Source organism: Syngnathus leptorhynchus, chromosome 5, assembly GCF_054491065.1.
Source record: "Syngnathus leptorhynchus isolate UIUO chromosome 5, UIUO_Slep, whole genome shotgun sequence".
In the NCBI taxonomy this organism is placed as follows: domain Eukaryota; kingdom Metazoa; phylum Chordata; class Actinopteri; order Syngnathiformes; family Syngnathidae; genus Syngnathus; species Syngnathus leptorhynchus.
Genome location: NC_141199.1, coordinates 13,891,557 through 13,907,067, shown reverse-complemented (window position 1 = coordinate 13,907,067; position 15,511 = coordinate 13,891,557). Strand labels below are relative to the sequence as shown.

General features: G+C 42.0%; 2 protein-coding genes and 1 long non-coding RNA gene across 9 annotated transcripts; 1 reads left to right on the top strand and 2 right to left on the bottom strand.

Moving 5' to 3' along the window:
- Positions 1 to 4,351: 4,351 nt before the first annotated feature.
- Positions 4,352 to 8,220, top strand: nuf2 (UF2 component of NDC80 kinetochore complex). The gene is made up of 13 exons (XM_085911816.1): positions 4,352 to 4,604; positions 4,918 to 4,992; positions 5,264 to 5,340; positions 5,551 to 5,612; positions 5,702 to 5,799; positions 5,971 to 6,044; positions 6,351 to 6,444; positions 6,519 to 6,581; positions 6,654 to 6,791; positions 6,888 to 7,028; positions 7,150 to 7,325; positions 7,751 to 7,886; positions 7,946 to 8,220. Exons 1-13 carry the CDS (start codon positions 4,482 to 4,484, stop codon positions 8,054 to 8,056), a joined length of 1,368 nt encoding a protein of 455 aa, XP_085767942.1. The 5' UTR covers positions 4,352 to 4,481; the 3' UTR covers positions 8,057 to 8,220.
- On the bottom strand, positions 5,614 to 7,704 carry LOC147057090 (uncharacterized). Its single transcript, XR_015066028.1, has 2 exons — positions 6,282 to 7,704; positions 5,614 to 6,012 (listed from the first exon to the last, which is right to left on the bottom strand). It is a non-coding gene; the product is annotated as an uncharacterized LOC147057090 (long non-coding RNA).
- Positions 8,221 to 9,428: 1,208 nt separating the features above from the next.
- znf207b (zinc finger protein 207, b) lies at positions 9,429 to 15,223 on the bottom strand. 7 transcript variants are annotated; one of them, XM_085911823.1, is made up of 11 exons: positions 15,020 to 15,223; positions 14,409 to 14,535; positions 14,189 to 14,327; positions 13,724 to 13,900; positions 13,547 to 13,625; positions 13,384 to 13,445; positions 12,900 to 13,039; positions 12,623 to 12,703; positions 10,949 to 11,200; positions 10,544 to 10,700; positions 9,429 to 10,157 (listed from the first exon to the last, which is right to left on the bottom strand). In XM_085911823.1, exons 1-11 carry the CDS (start codon positions 15,058 to 15,060, stop codon positions 10,006 to 10,008), a joined length of 1,407 nt encoding a protein of 468 aa, XP_085767949.1. In that variant the 5' UTR covers positions 15,061 to 15,223; the 3' UTR covers positions 9,429 to 10,005. The 7 variants fall into 7 exon arrangements, with proteins under 7 accessions (XP_085767949.1, XP_085767948.1, XP_085767945.1 ...); XM_085911822.1 differs by having other exon boundaries at positions 12,876 to 13,039; positions 13,553 to 13,625; positions 15,020 to 15,221; XM_085911819.1 differs by lacking the exon at positions 12,623 to 12,703 and having other exon boundaries at positions 9,429 to 9,799; positions 9,974 to 10,157; positions 15,020 to 15,215.
- Between the last annotated feature and the right edge of the window lie 288 nt (positions 15,224 to 15,511).

Here is a 15,511-nt window from a genome sequence, read left to right as displayed (position 1 = left end):
GTCCGAATGACGTCACAGATCAAACAGCCAATCAGAAAGTGGGGGGTTGTTTGGGTGTGGCACTTTTCACTTTCATTTAAGCTTTGCCCATGATTTTTCCCTAATGAAGTGGCCTGTTATTAGGTACACCTGAAAATGGCAGTGTACCTAATGGAGTGTCCGAATGACGTCACAGATCAAACAGCCAATCAGAAAGTGGGGGGTTGTTTGGGTGTGGCACTTTTCACTTTCATTTAAGCTTTGCCCATGATTTTTCCCTAATGAAGTGGCCTGTTATTAGGTACACCTGAAAATGGCAGTGTACCTAATGGAGTGTCCGAATGACGTCACAGATCAAACAGCCAATCAGAAAGTGGGGGGTTGTTTGGGTGTGGCACTTTTCACTTTCATTTAAGCTTTGCCCATGATTTTTCCCTAATGAAGTGGCCTGTTATTAGGTACACCTGAAAATGGCAGTGTACCTAATGGAGTGTCCGAATGACGTCACAGATCAAACAGCCAATCAGAAAGTGGGGGGTTGTTTGGGTGTGGCACTTTTCACTTTCATTTAAGCTTTGACCATGATTTTTCCCTAATGAAGTGGCCTGTTATTAGGTACACCTGAAAATGGCAGTGTACCTAATGGAGTGTCCGAATGACGTCACAGATCAAACAGCCAATCAGAAAGTGGGGGGTTGTTTGGGTGTGGCACTTTTCACTTTCATTTAAGCTTTGCCCATGATTTTTCCCTAATGAAGTGGCCTGTTTTTAGGTACACCTGAAAATGGCAGTGTACCTAATGGAGTGTCCGAATGACGTCACAGATCAAACAGCCAATCAGAAAGTGGGGGGTTGTTTGGGTGTGGCACTTTTCACTTTCATTTAAGCTTTGACCATGATTTTTCCCTAATGAAGTGGCCTGTTTTTAGGTACACCTGAAAATGGCAGTGTACCTAATGGAGTGTCCGAATGACGTCACAGATCAAACAGCCAATCAGAAAGTGGGGGGTTGTTTGGGTGTGGCACTTTTCACTTTCATTTAAGCTTTGACCATGATTTTTCCCTAATGAAGTGGCCTGTTATTAGGTACACCTGAAAATGGCAGTGTACCTAATGGAGTGTCCGAATGACGTCACAGATCAAACAGCCAATCAGAAAGTGGGGGGTTGTTTGGGTGTGGCACTTTTCACTTTCATTTAAGCTTTGCCCATGATTTTTCCCTAATGAAGTGGCCTGTTATTAGGTACACCTGAAAATGGCAGTGTACCTAATGGAGTGTCCGAATGACGTCACAGATCAAACAGCCAATCAGAAAGTGGGGGGTTGTTTGGGTGTGGCACTTTTCACTTTCATTTAAGCTTTGACCATGATTTTTCCCTAATGAAGTGGCCTGTTATTAGGTACACCTGAAAATGGCAGTGTACCTAATGGAGTGTCCGAATGACGTCACAGATCAAACAGCCAATCAGAAAGTGGGGGGTTGTTTGGGTGTGGCACTTTTCACTTTCATTTAAGCTTTGCCCATGATTTTTCCCTAATGAAGTGGCCTGTTATTAGGTACACCTGAAAATGGCAGTGTACCTAATGGAGTGTCCGAATGACGTCACAGATCAAACAGCCAATCAGAAAGTGGGGGGTTGTTTGGGTGTGGCACTTTTCACTTTCATTTAAGCTTTGACCATGATTTTTCCCTAATGAAGTGGCCTGTTATTAGGTACACCTGAAAATGGCAGTGTACCTAATGGAGTGTCCGAATGACGTCACAGATCAAACAGCCAATCAGAAAGTGGGGGGTTGTTTGGGTGTGGCACTTTTCACTTTCATTTAAGCTTTGACCATGATTTTTCCCTAATGAAGTGGCCTGTTATTAGGTACACCTGAAAATGGCAGTGTACCTAATGGAGTGTCCGAATGACGTCACAGATCAAACAGCCAATCAGAAAGTGGGGGGTTGTTTGGGTGTGGCACTTTTCACTTTCATTTAAGCTTTGACCATGATTTTTCCCTAATGAAGTGGCCTGTTATTAGGTACACCTGAAAATGGCAGTGTACCTAATGGAGTGTCCGAATGACGTCACAGATCAAACAGCCAATCAGAAAGTGGGGGGTTGTTTGGGTGTGGCACTTTTCACTTTCATTTAAGCTTTGCCCATGATTTTTCCCTAATGAAGTGGCCTGTTATTAGGTACACCTGAAAATGGCAGTGTACCTAATGGAGTGTCCGAATGACGTCACAGATCAAACAGCCAATCAGAAAGTGGGGGGTTGTTTGGGTGTGGCACTTTTCACTTTCATTTAAGCTTTGACCATGATTTTTCCCTAATGAAGTGGCCTGTTATTAGGTACACCTGAAAATGGCAGTGTACCTAATGGAGTGTCCGAATGACGTCACAGATCAAACAGCCAATCAGAAAGTGGGGGGTTGTTTGGGTGTGGCACTTTTCACTTTCATTTAAGCTTTGCCCATGATTTTTCCCTAATGAAGTGGCCTGTTATTAGGTACACCTGAAAATGGCAGTGTACCTAATGGAGTGTCCGAATGACGTCACAGATCAAACAGCCAATCAGAAAGTGGGGGGTTGTTTGGGTGTGGCACTTTTCACTTTCATTTAAGCTTTGACCATGATTTTTCCCTAATGAAGTGGCCTGTTATTAGGTACACCTGAAAATGGCAGTGTACCTAATGGAGTGTCCGAATGACGTCACAGATCAAACAGCCAATCAGAAAGTGGGGGGTTGTTTGGGTGTGGCACTTTTCACTTTCATTTAAGCTTTGACCATGATTTTTCCCTAATGAAGTGGCCTGTTATTAGGTACACCTGAAAATGGCAGTGTACCTAATGGAGTGTCCGAATGACGTCACAGATCAAACAGCCAATCAGAAAGTGGGGGGTTGTTTGGGTGTGGCACTTTTCACTTTCATTTAAGCTTTGACCATGATTTTTCCCTAATGAAGTGGCCTGTTTTTAGGTACACCTGAAAATGGCAGTGTACCTAATGGAGTGTCCGAATGACGTCACAGATCAAACAGCCAATCAGAAAGTGGGGGGTTGTTTGGGTGTGGCACTTTTCACTTTCATTTAAGCTTTGACCATGATTTTTCCCTAATGAAGTGGCCTGTTATTAGGTACACCTGAAAATGGCAGTGTACCTAATGGAGTGTCCGAATGACGTCACAGATCAAACAGCCAATCAGAAAGTGGGGGGTTGTTTGGGTGTGGCACTTTTCACTTTCATTTAGGCTTTGACCATGATTTTTCCCTAATGAAGTGGTCTGTTATTAGGTCAGTGCTTCTCAATTATTTTCTGTGATGCTGCCTCCCCTGGGGAAAAGAAAACATTTTGCGCCCCCCCCCATGTTATTAACATTAAAGAAAAACAAAAAGTCAACTTACAATAAAGAATAACTTTATTGATAACATTGTTTAATAGTCTGTAACATAACAGATTCAAAGTGCATCATTTTGCCTGAAATTAAAAATATTTATTAATTTATAATTATTCGTACTATAAACATTCTTGACCAACTGCCATTTTATGTTGAAAAAAAATAGCAAATATTAAATTCAAAGTTATCAGCAACATCAACTCAAATTTTCATGTGGGGGCTGTGGCTCAGGCAGTAGAGTGGGTCGTCTAGTAACCACAGTGATGGAGTTCGATCCCTGCTCTGTGACAGTAACATGCCGTCAAGTCCTGGAGCAAGGAAATTCTCACACCTTACCTCCACGTCGCCGTTGTAATCTGAGAAAATGTCACCAATTGGCTTACCTGGTAAAACATTTAATATTTTAAAAAAATTAACCTACAAAACAAACTATGAATAAAACAATTTGTGCATTTTTTAAATCAAAATGACGCAACATGACGGAGACCATATCCACGGATGAATTGTTGACAATATTCTGCCCGTTTTCGCTGAAAAACATTTGACATCTTATCGGCATGATTGGGGTGCAATGACTTTATAAGTGCCGCCTTCATTTATTTGGCTTCATACTGTCCGCTGCCAACATTGTAAGGCACAGTAAACACACCAGTCTTTTCTCGCATCGTAGTCACACTGAGCCGAGCGCTACGTACGCTTCGTCATATTTCCTTGTCTTAGCTTTCATGTAACTCTCAATTTCGTCTCTCTGTCTCTCTCCGCCGTTCTTTTCAACCCCGTTAAATATTTTTCCATGGTGACTCACTGCTCTTTTTATTGCCTGCTCTGTGCTGTGTGTGTGTATGTTGAACGATTCGTTTGAACGAATCTTTTAAGAGAACTGATTCTAAAGATTCACTTCGCTTAAAAGAACTGTAATGCACATCACTAAGTAACAGTGTTAAATACGGCGTTTAGCCTATCATCCGACACGCTAGGCGGAGTAAAGAAACAACAGCGAGCCGCAGCAGTAAAAGAAGAAGAAAAAAGAAACGAAGAAGAAATAGAAATTTTAGGCGCCATTTTTGCGGGAAGTTTGTGCTCGCGGTGTTTGTTTACACGAAGATAAAGAGCAATGGCTGAAAACGCCTATCCCGTTCACCCCGTGGATGTGGTGGTGAGGTTTTACAAAACAGAAGTCCTTCTTGGCGAAGAAGCAAAACATTTCAACAAGAGCGATCTTGCTCCGTCTCCAAAGGTAACTGTGCGCTCTGGATGAACTCCGAGCGTTTCAAAACATGAATAAAACAACAGCTTACTTTAGGCTACTACCGCAAAAGTTAAGTCATGTTTTTACATCTTGCAGAAAAGAGAAAAAAAAATTGGGGAATTGCTTTGATTACTTTGGTAATGGCCAGAACGATGTGTTTTGTTTTTGACTTAAAGTGGGCGTTAACTTCCAATGCACTTTAACTTCCTTGAATTGCCTAAGTTTGATTTGTCGTGCTCAATTTTTTTTTTTTTTTTTTTTTGCCTGAACTTTAGAAGCTTATCCCTTTCTTTCTTTACAGCCAGAAGCAGTGCAATTACTCTACATGAGAGTACTGCATCAGCTCTTCCCTTTCAGAGCTGAATACCACTCAATGGTTAAGTATTGTTTCTAAAGTTAGATGGTCACCAGATTCTTCCTCAAGGTCCCTTCAGTTTAATCAAATTTCATCTCAATTGGGAATTAATTGATTTGTTGTGGATTAAGGTCAGACCTGACAAGTGACAGCATTTCAATAGTGACACAAATTCCAAATTTCTTTCGTGCCCTTAATGTCCCTCATAATTTTGGGGCCCCTTCCTAATCTGAATATTTAGCTCCGATTGCTGTTTTGCAGAACTGACTGTTTAATATCCATTTTCCAACAGGTTACATTTGTGGAAAACATTCAGTCCCCAGAATCTTACGAGGGGGCAACTGGCATCTTCTGTATCTGCTCACAAATGTGAGGTTTTTTTTTTAAAAATGTGAAACTGTGCTCAAATTGAAACGTTTTTTTCTTACTAATTTGCTCTTGGCAAATAGCCATAATATTGGTATGATGCTATAAACACAATGCGTTGGTGAAAATCAAGCATTTCTAGTAAACTTTCTTGTGTTGCTCTTGCATTTCTTCTACTTTCTTCTCATTATACATGACATCATCTTTTTATAGGCAGCAGTTTCTCCCCATGTGTTTGGTATATGACTTCTCGCTGAATGACCTACTAGCACCAAGTAAGTTTTAAATGGATTTTTTAAATTCTATTTCTGATCAATGCATTTATGAAATGTAACCAGATCATATTTTGCTTCATCTTTTTCAGAGAAACAGCGAACACTTTCTATCTTGAGTGCCATCATGAACTTTCTTCAATTCAGGAAGCAGAGAATTGATGTCATGTCAGCAACAAAAGCCAAGTTTGTATGTGATATATCCTATTTTTTGCTTTGAAAGTGCAGGTCACTTTTCTTGCAAGTTTAGTATGCCGCAAATTATGATCCTAAAGCACTGTATTCATTTTAAACTCTTCTATGAAACAGTTGGCACTCGTTTGTTTTACGGAGGACAATGGTTAGCTTGTTTTTTCCTCAGAGGGCGGCCTTAGACATGCAGCAGACTCTTGCCAAAGGAAACCTAGAAGCAGAAAAAAAAATTCAAATGCTGAGGTAAGTCTTAAAGTAAACATGCTTGTGCATTCAGGTCACACTTTTGAACCATTCTTCACTTAAGCAACATTTTTTCAGGTGCTTGTAAGAATCACACTATCATTGTGATTTTTTCTTTTTTTTAACACCTTGATTTGCGCATGCTATAATTCACATTAAAGCTGAAGTTTGCAATTTTCAAATTGATTGCAAGATTTGAATGAAGACTCACTTTACTCCCACATTCTACGAGCTCACCTGTGAACAATGAAATTGTTGAGCTGTCCAGGGCTCCGAAGATGCTTTTATTTTTTGACACTTGTTCAGGACCATTCCACCAGAGCAACAAGCGGAGGCTGCTAAGCTGGAAGCTGCCCTCTCGGAACTGCACGCTACCACCGCACCTTTGTTAAACGAAGTAGTAAGTGGTGACGCCGTTCATCATAGCATTTAACTGTCAGTCAAGGTCAAATGAAACTGGTCATCTGCTTTCAGAAAATTAAAGACGACGCCATTACAGAGGGGAAATATAGAATCGCTGAGATTACAAAGAAACTGGTATGAGGGGTTTTGTAAACTACTGATGATGCTTCCATTTGAGATGATTGAGTGTCCCTTTTTTTTTTTTAGGCCCAGGTGAAGGTGGAAATAAACACCATGAAGGAGGACATGAATAAAGTCAAGTCTCAAATTGTTGAGTCGCCGGAGGAGTTACAGATCCAAATGGAGAGAATGAGGGAAAATATCAGTGATATAAAAAGCTCTTTAGTGAGTGAACATTCAAGTTGGATGGCAGCCAATATTACAAGTATCGAATCCAGTTCAAATTGTTTTTGAGAACTGTTTCAACTGTGTTCACCTTAGGCAAAAACGGATGGGGATATCGTGGAGCTTCAAAACATGGTCCAGAGAATGAACCGCACTGACATGGAGATGCAGCAAATGTACAATTTGTTGCTGGATCTGGAAATCTGCATGAACGACGGAAAGCGGCAGGACGAGGAGGTATGATCAGAAGGAGAAAGTTTGTCTACTGGTTTAAAGATTTTCGGATGAAACTAATGTTTCGTGCTTTGGAGTTAAAAAAAACAACAAAACATTCATTTTTCATGTGCACGTTATGCAGTACAAGCAGCTTGTTTCTCAGTATGAGAAAAAGCAGAAGGAGCTGAAGGAGCTGTGCAAAGACGAGGAGCTGCTTAAACGAACTCTTGACAAAAAGCTGGACCGGGGGGTCAAAAATAACATCCTCAGGCAAAAGAAGAAGGCCATCAAGGAGCAACATATCAATGATGTGTTGGGGTATGCACGCAAGCTTATACTATTGATCAACTTTGCATTTACTGCATTCAGTCAGTATGAGCGGGCATGTTTGATCTCTAGACATGTCTAATGTGATGTGTGTTCGAGAACTAGGGAGCTGCTGATGGTGAATCAACATTTTCCGACTGGCAAATGCAATCAAACTTACTTGCGAGTACTCCATTGAAATACGGGGAAAATGCAACACTTGCGGCATTCATTCAAACCTCTTTTAGATTACATTCATACGCATTTGCCAATCCAAAATGTTTACTCATCATTTGCAACACCTCTAAATGTGTTTGAAAAGTGAGGCCGAGTGCTACATTTTTTTTTGCTGAGGACTGACAATATTGACCTTGATACTTTTTGTGTTATGTAAATTAACATACTTTTTGCATTGGTTTTGGTCCAATCTAATCCAGAGAATGGAACAAAATAGGTCAGAAACGTGAGGAAAAGGTAGACGAAATCCAAGCGCTTTCCAGAGAGAATCAGCAGCTGAAAGTTGAGGTCCAAAGCCTGACAGGCACCTGCAGCCAACAAACCAAGAAAGCTCAGGTATGACCACAAGAATCGTTTCATTCAGTGTGGCTTCTGACATTCTTTTCTGTCTCCAGGCTATGTATGACACTCTGGCAACTGCCATGGATGAGATGGACAGGAGAATTGAGATGATGATCTTAAATATAAAAGAAAGTGCCACTAAGATGTTGGCAAGTTTCCAATAATCTTTGCAATTTTAATTCAAAATGGATGTTACACGTCTACGTGAGTTAGCGTCCAAGCTAGAATGCTAACCATTTCTCAGCAGTTGACAAAAGCATTCAGCAGTAGGTAGCGTCTTAAATCATCATGCTAACTTGTGGGTTCTGTAATAAATATATTATAGGTGTGTGTCTATTTTTCAATCCATTGTTTCACTGAGACTTGCTATATTAGGCAGATTCAATGTCCACAGTTAAGCACATAAGGCAGAATAATGGCATCACTTTCAGCGTTTATTTGTGAATGTTACAAAACAATGGCTTTGACACACATACTGCTGCCAACACCCTACAGGGGGCCACATTTCGACATGTTTTCCAAGTTTCCTTCCTACAGCTGAAATGGTTCTACAGTTGGATATGTTGGCCCAGAGTCGGACATTTCTAAAGGACCCAAACTATTGTCCACCTGGAAATCTAACTGAACAGGATTTCATGCTTGTTGTTGACTCTTTATCTTATATTACTTTTAACTCCTGCTTTAGTCTAATGCAGTTTTTTTTTGTTTGTTTACTTACCATGCAAGTCCATTCCGCGACTGTACAGTTAACTTCAATTAGCAGTTCATCGGTCTGTGCCGTCTAATAAACTTTGAACCATAGAGCATTATGAGATGAAATACAGTACAGACCCACACTACACAGAATAGCGGGTACTTACTGGGGTTTAAAGGCCTGTAGCGCCAGAAGAGTGGGTACAAGGCTGAAAAGTGGAGTGCTACAGATGACAAACACATACAAAGCAGTTAAGTAATCGGAGGGATCTTTTTAATCCACAAATAATTGTTGACAAAAATCCTTAAGAACTCAACCAACCTGATCAAATGCCTGCCCAGAAGACAGGCAGCTAACATGACAAATAGACAAGAAAGCATTTTAGTAACCCGGAATACGCATACTGCAGTAAATAAGGCTAGTTGCAGATCATTTTTGGAGGAACAAAAAAAACATTTGGCCAGGTCAGGTTTATATATGCTTCCAATTAATGAAGTTCTAGCTGCTATTTGCTGCAGTTCCTGTATTACTGGGTGTTACAGGTTTTTGGCTTAAAGCGCAAAGTGTGTGTAGGTCCTCAACATCTTGGAAGTCATTTCTATGGCAATTATTCTCAGGTTATTATGTCATGCATAGTTAGAAGCCACAAGTTGACCATCTTCATTCAAGACCAATAAGACCTTTGGTTAATGTCAATATTCAGTCTATTAGAATATGATGTCATTCTGATGGATGACACCAAAAAGTAACGATGGCCAACTTTGTGTTGCGTGTCAAAACGATACAAGACTTGGTACAAACCTTTGTGACTCACCTTCACGCACGTCACAACAAACCAGCACTGCGGTTTTAAGGTGGATTTTATTACAACAGCTTGATAAAACATTACAAAGGATGCACACAAGGATCATTTTTAAGCAGGAAATACTAAAACAAACCTGAAATAAGAAGAAAAGCTAGACTCATGAGCCACAGAAAGTACATAGTTGGAATCATCACCGAAACCCTCACCAACCAAGGTTGGGGACGCAAGTCCAACAGCATCTAAGAATGCTGTGAGGGCCTCGAGTGATCTACAAAAAAAAAAAAAATATGTTTTACAGGATAAACTTGCCTTTGTAAGGGGGGGTTGGTACGTTCATGTAAGTCCAGCAGCTTCAACAGAAATATGACTGAGTTTAACACACTTCACCCCTAAGAACCTGAGTGAAACCTACGAGGGGAAAGAATTTTATCTCCACAAGTGATCAAATGAGAAAAGAAGCTTTGTGTGGTAACATGAAATAAATGTCCATGTGTTGCCAAGAACAATTACATCTTCGCCGCCGCAGCAGGCCTTACTGCTCTTAGGTCTGAAAATGCACAAGGATGAGAGAAAGGTATGAACCTCAAACCTAATGTTGTGGCTGCTTCGCCGCTTCAGTAGCGCCCGGCGGGAGACATGACGGGCGGCCTCATGCCCATGGGAGGGCCTCCCTGGAAAGGGGGCACCAGAGGAGGACCCTGCCCAAATGGAGGCATCCCTCCAGGCATGTAGCCTGGCATGCCCTGTGGGGGAGCACCGTATTGACCTACAGAGAACACACAGAAATTTCATTTTACACGTCACATGCCATACTATTTATCAGTAACATGTTTGCGGTTGGAAATGGCCAAGATGCAATTTTTCAACCAATTCGGTTAAGCTGTAACTTAAAATTAATTATATCGTTCAAATAAAAAAAAATACATGTGACTGTTGGGGTTTCTCCATTCATGATGAGTAAAACGTTATGTTCCTTCATTGGTGATGTGGCCTGAATTTATTCCCGAGTCATCAAAAAAAAAAACCATCTGCATCAAACCAATGCGGATTGGCAGTAAGTGAGCGTTGCTTCTTGTGCCATGTGAAGAGCACAGTCAAAGTACACAACCTCACGACGTCTAATCTGGGTGCGAAAAGCGGTCGTCTTCTAACCGTGCATGGGATGCCTCATGCCAGGCTGCTGTGGTGGCAAACCTTGCTGCGGGGCCATCATGCCGCCGACAGCTGCCGCCGGGGGAGCAGCCGCGTGGGCCTGAGCTGTCCTGGCTAAGAGACGCTGGTAACGGGGCAACTGGGCTTTCAGTTCCTCCTGTGGGGAGGGACAGGACACAGAGCAGCCAATTAGATTTCCAGAAACACTGCCGTGTCCCTTTACAGCACAACCATGAATTTCCACAAAAGCAAACGAGCGAGGCCAACTAAAAAATAAAAAAAATAAACCTTTGAATTTATCGCATGCATTTACAATACTCTTCCAAAAGCGATTACGTATACTGTTATATGCATCAGTCATTACTTACTGTGCAAAGGGCAAAAAAAAGAGTTCAAGCAACTTACCAGCGAGATATCCTCATCAGGGTGGATCAACTTACTAGTTGCACTCGTGGCGGACAGGGTGGCAGGTTTAGTGGGCACTGTGGCCGGGGCTTTGGCCACAGTGCTGCTAGAGGGGTTAGAAGAGGAAGTGGAAGCGGAGGAAGAGACAGAGGGTTGGGTATATGCGGGGAATGTTGCTTTGGGCGGGTCTGAGGAGGCTGCGCTGGCGCTGTGGGGGTTTGCTGCGGCGGCTCCTGAAGCACTTTGCTGGGCCTGCGCGGAGAACAGGGAAATTAATGAACAGCACGACAGAGACCCGCTACGGACTTCACAGAGGACGCAAAGCCACCCAAACATTCCAGATAGAAGAGCGCTGACGTGAACCCCCGCTGCATCGTGGTTCGTGCCCGCTTTGAAATTTTGCATCAGTTTAACTGGGAGTGACAAAAGGCGTGAAGCAAAATACGCTGTGCTTATTTGGAAAATCGCAAGCAAGTCTTTCCTCCAAATGAAGTCACATGATCGATAATTTGTGGCAAGTTGGAGAAAAGACGTACTTTGAAAAATGTGTTTTAATAATTGCAAATGCATTTGAAATCTGATCTGCACTTCAGTTTGTATTTTTTTTAAGTAAATTTAAAAATTTAGGTCAGGCGAGGTCTGTACCACAACAAAAGGGAGGATTATTTTACAGCTGGTCTGAATAAGAACATCCTCCAATTTCTCATCACCAAAAGTGAAATCTACCAATCAAATAATGCTGCAGATAGGTTTTGCACGACGACGATAGGCTCTTGTCTAAACCGCAGATTTGAAACCTACTGCGGCTGGCTGTGTCTAGAATGTATCCCTCACGAGAAACAGGGGTCCACTGTTTTCATAATGTGGAACAATCCTTGGATTGAATTTCGATTCCATTTTTGGATTGAATGTACACATACATTTAGAATTCAATGCCAGATAATTCATGCAAGTCCACAAAGGGCAAGATGATGCAGACACATTATCGCTGTGTATCATTGTAGGGCTGGGCGATTACGGGAAAAGTACACCGATTATTTTGACTAGTATTGAAACAGTCATTAATAGTCAACTTCTCCGTGGGGTTCAAAACTTCATCTTTGTTCAACAACAACAACAAAAAAAAACCCACAAGCACCAAATAAATTAGCATCAAAGTAAAATCTAGTAAAAGTAGAATGTCGCAATTCAATTAGCTGTGCCACTCCGAGTGCTTGCGTGTGAATATTCCTTATTTGAAGGAATTTTATTCTCCGAATCTGTCAAAGGGATTTTACCACTGACAACTAGAATTAGCACCGGCGATGCTTCAAATACAAAGTATGTATTATATTTAAATATACAATGTGTAATTCGTTAAGTTGTCCGGACTTGACTTCCCCTTTAATTGTTTTTATATTGGAAATCCCAATTATTTTGGGGCGAATTGCCCAGCCCTAATTGTTAGTCCCAAAAATCTCATGCATTAGAATAAAGATGTTGTCTGGGCTTATTATGTAACCATCAGTGGCTGCCGGTCTTACCTTTGCAGCAAAAGTGCAAGGAAAACACTGTTAGCAATCTGCCTGGGTTTCAAGTAAAGTTAGTGTCTGTGTGTGTGTTTAAGGGGGAAAGGGGGGGGGGGGGGGGGGCATGCATCTAGATTGCCAGCCACAGTCTGATCTGTGAGCGTACTTGTGGGGTGTTAGGAAAGGGCGGCTGAGAGGAGGCAGACTGTTGGTCTGCAGGTGGAGAGGAAACAGCTGCTGTGCCCATCTGCAGCATGGTGAAAAGGAGATGACAGCGTCGGCATATCAAGAGTATGGAACATTACAAATAGCAGCGGGTGAGGTGCAAACCAGTTGGACGCGAGTAATGGCTCAAAAGCCCCTTCGCGTTGCAATCATATAAAAAAGAAATACATTTTGTGGAAGCGGGGCTGAAATACAAAGATGCCCTGCAGGGTACCCACCTGTGCCGCACTTGGGAAAAGAGGCTTGGAGACAGCGGGCTGGGCCGCCGGTACCGTTGGTCGACTGGGTATGACTCCTGCTACGGGGGCGGGGCTCATGTGGGGCATCCCTGGCCTGGGAGCCATGTGTGGAGGCATTCCTGAGACCCAAGATCAAAGCTTTAGGAGATTTGGAGAATGTTTATTGTGTAAATTCAAAACTCATTTTCATCTCTGAGGATTTTCCTCTTGGTTGACACGCAATAGTGGATAGATTTATTTTTTAGTATTCAGGGTTTACTGTGTGTGTGTGTGTGTGTGTGTGTGTGTGTGTGTGTGTGTGTGTGTGTGTGCCTTTGTGTTGTAATATTTCGCAAAACAGAGCCTTAGAATGCTGGTCTCCTGTTCGAAACTACTCAAAGATTAGAAAAACTTGTAGGAGAAGAGGCCTATAGTTGAGAAAATAGAGCAAAGTAAAAACTTGCTTCGCTTCAAACAAACTAACCTGGCGGCATCCCGGGCATGCCTGGCATCATGGGAGGCATCATCCCACCCATTGGCATCATTCTGAAAAAGACATTCAATTGAGTAACTGGCATTCCCAGCGACTTTCAAGCACAGCGAAAAAGCTGATGTATTATCCAACACAAAATCCTCCAAGACTGAACTGGTACCCTGGAGGCATGCCGTGCATGGGAGGCATTCCGTGCATCATGGGCGGAACACCTGGCATCATTGGAGGCATTCCTGTAACAGTGACGAAGAGAGCATTTATAAAAATGATTGGAACGACAAATGGAGGCTGCGCATATTTTCATGACCACTTTTAAGTTGGTCTCCTCAACCTTGATATGCACCGGGCGGCATCCCCGGTCCCCCAGCAACAGGGGGAATCCCTGGCTGAGCCATGGGAGCAGCATAGCCTGACTGAGGTGGCACTCCAGCCACCTGCGGCACCGATGGACCTGGTTCATCATCGTCGTCATCGTCATCCGAGTCATCTGGGTTTTTCTTTTTGCCATCTGAAAGCGTAAGATAACAAAACAATGCAGGGATGTATCTAGCTATGATCAATTAAGTCATTTATGTTGTGGATTAAGCAATAACAAGAATAAACCATATTTTATTTCCATCTCCTAATTCAAAAACAGTCAATTATTTCAAGCAGAAAATGCAACCCCAAATAATTTTGATTTAGTCACCAGTCTCTTCTGACACAAACCATTAGTCTGCTTTCATGGAGGACTACAAAAATGTGTAAATATTAACTTTACCAGGCAGTTTATTGTGTTAACTTAAATACCACAAACCTTGAGATTTCTGTTCTAACGTCCGTCTCCTCTCTTGCATGTCTTTGTCAGGAATCCCCTCCATACCATAGATCTCAAGCTCAATGTCTGTTCTTCCAGGAATCGCATTTGGCACACTGTCAATTGTCTCTTTGTGTACCTGTAATGCATCCAAAACAAGCTGATGCGTGTCACAAGATAAGGGCAATTTATTGAGAGCGATAAAACAAAGCCAACCCACCTGCATGCAGTGAATGGCCAGGCCCGGGCCAGTGTATAACTTCTTGTGGCAAATGTGGCATTTGAAATGCTTTGCCTTTTGGTGCTGGATGAGGATCTTTTCATCGTCAAAATCTCGATTGCAGTACCTTGGAGAGGAGACTTAAGGAATGTTCTCGTATTACGTAAAACAAACGAAACGAAACCACACTGTAGAAAGCGGAAGAGACTCGCTACTTTGTTTCGAACAGTTCCGGATGTTAAACCATTACATGTTTTAGCGACAAATCTGGATTTATCTTAAGGAGGAACTTGAACGCGACGTCAAAGCGCTTAGAGTACACGACGTGTTGATTCCTCAGGCGACAATGCTAGGCTAACATCTTAGCTAGCATTGGTTAGTTATACAAATAAACAAAAACTTAGATTAATTTCACCAATTCACAACTGAGACAAGATTACGGAGTACTTCTAAATAAAGCGACTCGGCAACACAAAATGACTTAAAAGCAGCATTAGTTATCTTACGCATCAATAAACGTCCGGGCTAGTTTAGGCCTGTCTTTTGTCAAGCTAGGTCCGAATTTTTACGGCTTTTTCCCCCCCGATTTGCGTTTCCATTCAGACGGATACCAGCACCAAGGCTTCATCTGCTTCTTCTTCTTTCGCCCCATGCTTGTAAAGAATACTGAAAAGCAAGTTGTCGTCTATTAAATTCTTATTATCTGTTTGACAACAGCATGCTGTAATTCAACCTCAACGCCGAAAATGGCGCCTAATGCAGGAAGTAGAAGCGGTGAGTTTTGTACGTGACGTCACACACAAAAATGACGCGCCTAATTTACGCCTATAGGACTTAACAATGTTTTTTTTTAAAATCGTAATTAACACATTTTCTTCGTTTATTGTGATAACACCGGGAATAAACTATATAGTAAATAATTTCCCGTCTGTGCACACGATGCCAGTTTGGGTGCGGCTAAAAACCCGGGACAGTACCCAGTCTCGCGAGAATACATGTAATTGGTCAAGCGTCCGCTTGATGGCGCATAATTCATATTCATTGGGAAGAAAATACTGAACTACAAAATAAAGGGCAGCATTCTTTGTCTTGACTCCACATAC

Coding starts and splice junctions, on each gene's coding strand:
- znf207b (XM_085911822.1), bottom strand. CDS start 15,060: ATGGGGCGAAAGAAGAAGAAGCAGATGAAGCCTTGGTGCTG. Junction 14,536..15,019: donor CAGATGAAGCCTTGGTGCTG/GTATCCGTCTGA, acceptor CTCCTCTCCAAG/GTACTGCAATCGAGATTTTG. Junction 12,704..12,875: donor GTACCCTGCAGGGCATCTTT/GTATTTCAGCCC, acceptor ACCATGCTGCAG/ATGGGCACAGCAGCTGTTTC.
- nuf2 (XM_085911816.1), top strand. CDS start 4,482: ATGGCTGAAAACGCCTATCCCGTTCACCCCGTGGATGTGGTGGTGAGG. Junction 5,341..5,550: donor TTCTGTATCTGCTCACAAAT/GTGAGGTTTTTT, acceptor ATCTTTTTATAG/GCAGCAGTTTCTCCCCATGT. Junction 6,792..6,887: donor GTGATATAAAAAGCTCTTTA/GTGAGTGAACAT, acceptor TGTTCACCTTAG/GCAAAAACGGATGGGGATAT.